The sequence below is a fragment of the Solanum stenotomum genome, chromosome 9, assembly GCF_019186545.1.
Source record: "Solanum stenotomum isolate F172 chromosome 9, ASM1918654v1, whole genome shotgun sequence".
Classification (NCBI taxonomy): Eukaryota; Viridiplantae; Streptophyta; class Magnoliopsida; order Solanales; family Solanaceae; genus Solanum; species Solanum stenotomum.
The window spans coordinates 7,006,336-7,012,413 of record NC_064290.1 but is presented as its reverse complement, the minus strand read 5'-3'; the positions used below and the strand labels follow the sequence as shown (position 1 = coordinate 7,012,413).

At 31.3% G+C, this 6,078-nt stretch overlaps 1 protein-coding gene across 1 annotated transcript; it reads left to right on the top strand.

Annotated features, from left to right (window-relative positions):
• The first annotated feature begins 545 nt into the window (after nt 1-545).
• Nucleotides 546-1,888, top strand: LOC125876697 (scarecrow-like protein 32). The gene has a single exon (XM_049557925.1). It carries the CDS (start codon nt 595-597, stop codon nt 1,876-1,878), a length of 1,284 nt encoding a protein of 427 aa, XP_049413882.1. The 5' UTR covers nt 546-594; the 3' UTR covers nt 1,879-1,888.
• Nucleotides 1,889-6,078: the final 4,190 nt, after the last annotated feature.

Genomic DNA, 6,078 nt, shown 5'->3' with positions numbered 1-6,078 from the left:
ACAAAAGAGTAAGAAAGTAATTGGATAAAGAGTATGTTAAAACGTGTGACTATCTTATCTAAATATTTAAATTATTAAATAAAGCAAATTTTTATTTATTTGGTTCTTTTTAACACACCTCTTCACCTTCAAACCTGATTATTTTTTTCATCGTTCAAGCTCGTGAAATTTCTTTTTGATACTCCTGATCGACCTCTACGTATACTTGCTCCGGTACTATATTGAAATACATCGAATATATTCCAGCCGTATATATATGAGTAGTACTCTTTCACTAATCCCTCTCTCTTTTCTTGGATTATTTTAAACATATGATCATTACTTCATCTATATATATAAGATATATCTCCAGTCTGATGGAATACACAAATGGATCCTCATTTTCTTCTATCTTTTTCTTCAAACTTCCATGCACATAAATAATAATAAAAACTTACAAAATTTATTTATTCCTCACATATAACATACATCACTTCATCACGAAAAAGGAAATCCTATTTCGGTGAGACTTCATCTGATCAATCGTAGTTCAGATTCAAGTTGGTCCTTGCTTCCATTTTATTGTGTTTAGCATTATAGTAGAGTCAAGTTTCAATGAACTTCACAACCATTCCCCTCCAAAACCCTAGTTTTTTCAACAACTCTCAAAGTTCTCTAGCAGGAGCACTACAAGGATGCATTGGGAGCCTTGATGGAGCATGTTTGGAAAAACTATTGCTTCATTGTGCAAGTGCCTTAGAGAACAATGATGTTACTTTGGCTCAACAAGTCATGTGGGTGCTCAACAATTTGGCTTCTTCTAATGGAGATCCAAATCAAAGACTCACATCATGGTTCCTTAGGGCATTAATTTCAAGGGCTTCTAGGGTTTGTCCTAATGCCACAAATCTTCATGGAGGTAGTAATCTTGAAAGGAGATTAATGAGTGTGACTGAGCTAGCAGGGTATGTGGATCTCATCCCATGGCATAGATTTGGATTTTGTGCATCAAATAGTGTTATTTATAAGGCAATTGAAGGGCAAACAAAAGTTCACATATTAGATTTTAGTATCACTCATTGTATGCAATGGCCAACTCTCATTGATGCAATTGCTAAGAGGCCTGAGGGTCCTCCTTCACTCCGAATATCAGTGCCTTCATGGAGACCACAAGTTCCTCCATTGCTCAATGTGTCAAGTGAAGAAGTTGGCCAACGTTTGGCAAATTTCGCGAAATTTAGAGATGTTCCTTTTGAATTCCATGTGATTGAAGACTTGAACTATGACATGTTCTTGAGCCAATTGAATCCTTCAACTCTTCAAATTAGAGATGATGAAGCTTTGGTTGTGAATTGCCAAAATTGGTTAAGGTACTTGCATGATGATGAACAAATTAAGGGTGCAATTTCGTCTCGCGACATATTTCTTGATAGGGTTAAGGATTTAAACCCTTGTATTGTGACTATTGTTGATGAGGATTGTGATTTGGGAAACTCAACTACTTTAACATCAAGAATAGCCACTTGTTTCAACTATCTATGGATACCCTTTGATGCATTAGAGACATTCTTGCCTAAGGATAGTAAACAAAGGCTAGATTATGAAGGTGATATTGGCCACAAAATTGAAAACATTATTGGATTTGAAGGGAACCAAAGGATAGAGAGATTAGAGAGTTGCAACAAGTTCTCACAAAGGATGGAAAATAGTGGTTACATGAGTGTACCTTTTAGTGAAGAAACAATTAAGGAAGTGAAGTCATTGTTAGATGAGCATGCAAGTGGATGGGGCATGAAAAAAGAGGAACATGACATGCTTGTATTAACATGGAAAGGTCATAACTCAGTCTATGCAACATCTTGGGTCATAGTCCCCACCACCCCATATGGACCTGAGTAGCTTATAATAATAATAAAAAAAGTAGCTAAGTTTTATATTTTTACTTGCAAGTGGTCTTTTAAATATATAATAATGGTAGGTTTATATTAAAGTAGCTAGCTAGAAAGGGCCAAAATAGAGATGAAATTTCATTCTCAAAGTGGTCCATTAGATGAGAAGTGACAATATAAGATTTGCTTTTTTATTTTATAGTTTTTTTGTCATGGTGCTATTATGTAAACAAGACAAGGGCTAAAAATGCTAGGAATCTAAGAAAAACTTTAATTTCATCCCATGCCACAAATGTATTATTTGTCAGTTTGTCCCCTACTAATGTCACATGAAAGTTGAGGAACAGGAAGAAATATGTACTAATATCAAGTTTTTTTTTAGTTGTAGAATAATCTAAGTATTTGATTTACTACAATATTCAGTTTTAAATTAGTTGCAGAAAGAATTCACTCTATGCGAAGACACAATATCAAAGTTCAACTACTATAACAACTATATAAGAGCCATCCTGCCGGCTTTCAACGGGTCCGGCTATCCTTTCATCGGTCGGTCAGCTATGGAAGACTCTGCTGGATAGAAGCCCGAATATCATTAAAAATATCTTAACACTTTGCATTTTTTTAAAAAATAGTATATATGGTGCTTCAATCGAAAAAAATACCTTTGTTATAATAGTAGAACCCCAACAGCATGTCTCATTATCCTAAAGAGGCATGAGCTCTACTTTAGTTATGGAAATATATTTATTTATGAGGCTATTTTATTTAAACTATATATATGAGACCAAAAGATTAATCATATTTTTAATTTTCTTGTTGCACTCGCATCTTTTGAAAATATTCTATCACCTATTGTCTTTTGTATAAGGACCAAAACCAGCTATTGTTTTTTAATTTAGAAATGGTATAGGATGGTCATTTATACCCTTCTATTTAAAGCTTAATTATTTTTAAATAATACTCCTAATATAGTCCACACAGACTGTTGGAGGCAAGAAGATGCACATTAAGAAAAAGTTGAGGATCGTTGATGCTTGTGTTTTGCCACAAACGGTCTAATCTTCTGTATTTTGCAAAATCTATGGTTGCGTACCGTCAACTAAACTCACAACATTTTTGCGATGTTGATTGAGCAGCATGTACAAATTTCAGAAGATCAGTAACAAGCTATGTAATGAAGCTTGTGGACTATTTAATATATTGAAAATCAAAGAAATAATAAATGTGTAAGAACTCAACAAAGGCCATTGGAGAACACCAGTTTTGGCATATTTTTCCAAATAAGATGATGTATATCATATATTTTATTGTATGTCACACACATTTTATGAATATATATAATATACACTTATGATATACACAAATATGAGGAAAGGAAGGTAATGAGGAGATTCCTTTCCAGCGTATTTTATGACAATACAATAACATATACCACCTGTACATTATATGTATATCACTACAAATCTACATGTAATTTTACTGATATACACATATATACATGTTTGAGATACATTGATATGCAAAAGTACTAAACTTCACAAATGTAAGCCCAAAAAATTCATTTAGAATGTCATGTCACCACTTAGGCATAACTTAATGATTAATGTCATATTATGACAACTATTTATAATTGTCGATATAAATTATGGTAAATTTTAGGGGAAAAGGTCTTAAATATATTTGAACCTTGACCGAAACTGTTGTAACAATTCCAAACTTTGGGCAGGACCCTTTACCCCCTGCACTATTTAATAGTGTATTTTAAAGGTATATATGTGCCCACGTGGACATCATAAATATTGCATCATTATAAATAGTAACTTGTCCACGTGGGCACATATATACCTTTAAAATACACTATTAAATAGTGCATGAGGGTAATAGGTCCTCCCAAAAGTTTGGAATTGTTACCGCAATTTCAATCAAAGTTCGAATATATTTCGAACCCTTTTCCCTAAATTTTATAAGTATAAATGTGAGTATACTCGTGACTGGTGAAATATCCATACTCTCCTCTTTATATACTTTGATGATTATATTTTCTAGTTAATATTACTCATAATATCGTTTATTTTCTTACTCTTTTTAGTGATTATATTCTATCTACAGGAATTCTTAACAATACCCACAACAAAAAGTATATTAAACTTTAATTTTATAAATTTAGGTCAATATCTATTAATTATATATTGAGTATATACCGACGATGATTACAATCTATTATACAGCTAGTCTAGTGATTTTATTTTTGAAATTTTTGCGTGGATTTCCCTTTTTGGGGTGGTTGATTATTTTTTTGCCAATGAATTTCAATTTTTATTCATGTTGCTCATAATTAAAAAAATTGTGCACAAAGTATTCATATTTATGACCTAATTTCATTTGGCATGAGTTTAGAGAAGCAAGAATTAAGTTACCAGGCATAAATTTTGTAGTATCTAATTCACTCAACAAAATTTTAGTAAGATTTTATCTCACTCGAAATTGCGACATAACTTGTGGATTTTGACTTAAACTTTTGTCTCTATTGAACGAAATTTTGTAGAAATTAAGTAGCATAATTTGTGTTAAATTACCGTACAAAAATATAAACTTCTACTGAATGGAAGTATTTGTCATTTCGTTGTCAAGATATTTTCGACCACTTATTTTTTTAATTTGTGAGGTTGAAGAGCAGGATTCAAAAACCACAAAATTTGAGGATAAAAATTAAAAATCATCTCAAACGTCGCTGGCTTGCTGCTACGTCAGGAAGAGAAACGTATGGTGGGCTGAAAAATTGGGCTATCATGTGTACCATTGGAGATGTTAAGAACTTTAGTTGAGTTCAAATTTCAATTATATTTTAGTATTATTATAATTAAAATGGACAAATTACTTAAGTACACAATATTACTTTACCTATTCTCAATATTTCTCTACTCTTTTACTAAAATACAAAAATCCCTTATTTTCCCCCAATTCAACTTAACCGGATACTTTATTAGTTTAAGTATCCGCCCGTTATTAATTAAAGTATCCGCGCTGCTATATTATGCATCCTCTCGTTAATTTAAGTATCCATCCGTTGTTAATTTAAGTATCCACCCGTTATTAATTAAAGTATCCGTGCCAACAACTTAATAATTTAAGTATCCGCCCTTTATTAATTAAAGTATCCGCACTGCTATATTATGTATCCGAAAGACACTAAAAAAGGGATTTTTGGTAATTAATGAAAGAGTAGGGATAGGAAGTAATTTCTTTCTTATACTATGTGATTTGCCTAATTTTTACTAATAAAATAACACTCTAAACTATAACATAACAAAATAGATTGACTCCAAAAAAAAATATAATTATTATAATAAAATATTGTGATATAAAGAATGATTGGTATATAAAAAATGTGAATGTATTTAAGATTTCACTGTAATGTTAAATCCAGAAAATGAAATTGAATAGTGCCACATGATTTTCATTTGATTGCAATAATGACATCAACTACACTTTAAATGCCAAATTCAAAGTTCGATCGATTGACTATAAAATAAATAAAAGCAATTCTTAAGAACACGTATGTTAAGCTGAGTGATATATCACAATTTTTTTTTTAGGGAATTTACGTAAATTTCATTAGTTTAGGAGCTAATTAATTAGATATATTTTAGTTTGCAATATTACGTATTTTATCAGATTTTGATGTTTTCAGATACGTTCAGATATATGTATCTCAGATACATTGAGTCAAATTTAGGTGTAATTTGTTCTAGATACATTGTATCTAAGGAATTCACATGTATCCTAGAGACATGCACATCATTCAAGATACATACAGTGTATCTAGTGTGATTCACATGTACATGGGATATATATGAATCTCGCTCGTCTCTCTCCCTTTTTTTGTGTATCTGGTAGCAAAAATACATGTATCTAAATGTAAAATATGTAAGAACCTCTGGTAAGATATGTAATATTTTAAAAGTATATGTAATATATATATGATAGTGAAGTATGTCTAATTATATAGCTTTTATTTATTTATTTATGGACTTAGTTTGCAACACAACCTTCCAACCGAACAAGAACAAATAGTCATTTTAGAATAATCATTTGATTTGATTTATTTTTTAATTGCTTAGCTCTCCTCATCCGAAAAAATGATTCTTTTGTAGCCTATTTTGGAGGGCGGAATTGATAGCTTGTAGATAAGAAAGACAAGTTTTTCTTT

Excerpts from the sequence above, each read along its gene's own strand:
- LOC125876697 (XM_049557925.1), top strand. The coding sequence starts at position 595 with ATGAACTTCACAACCATTCCCCTCCAAAACCCTAGTTTTTTCAACAAC.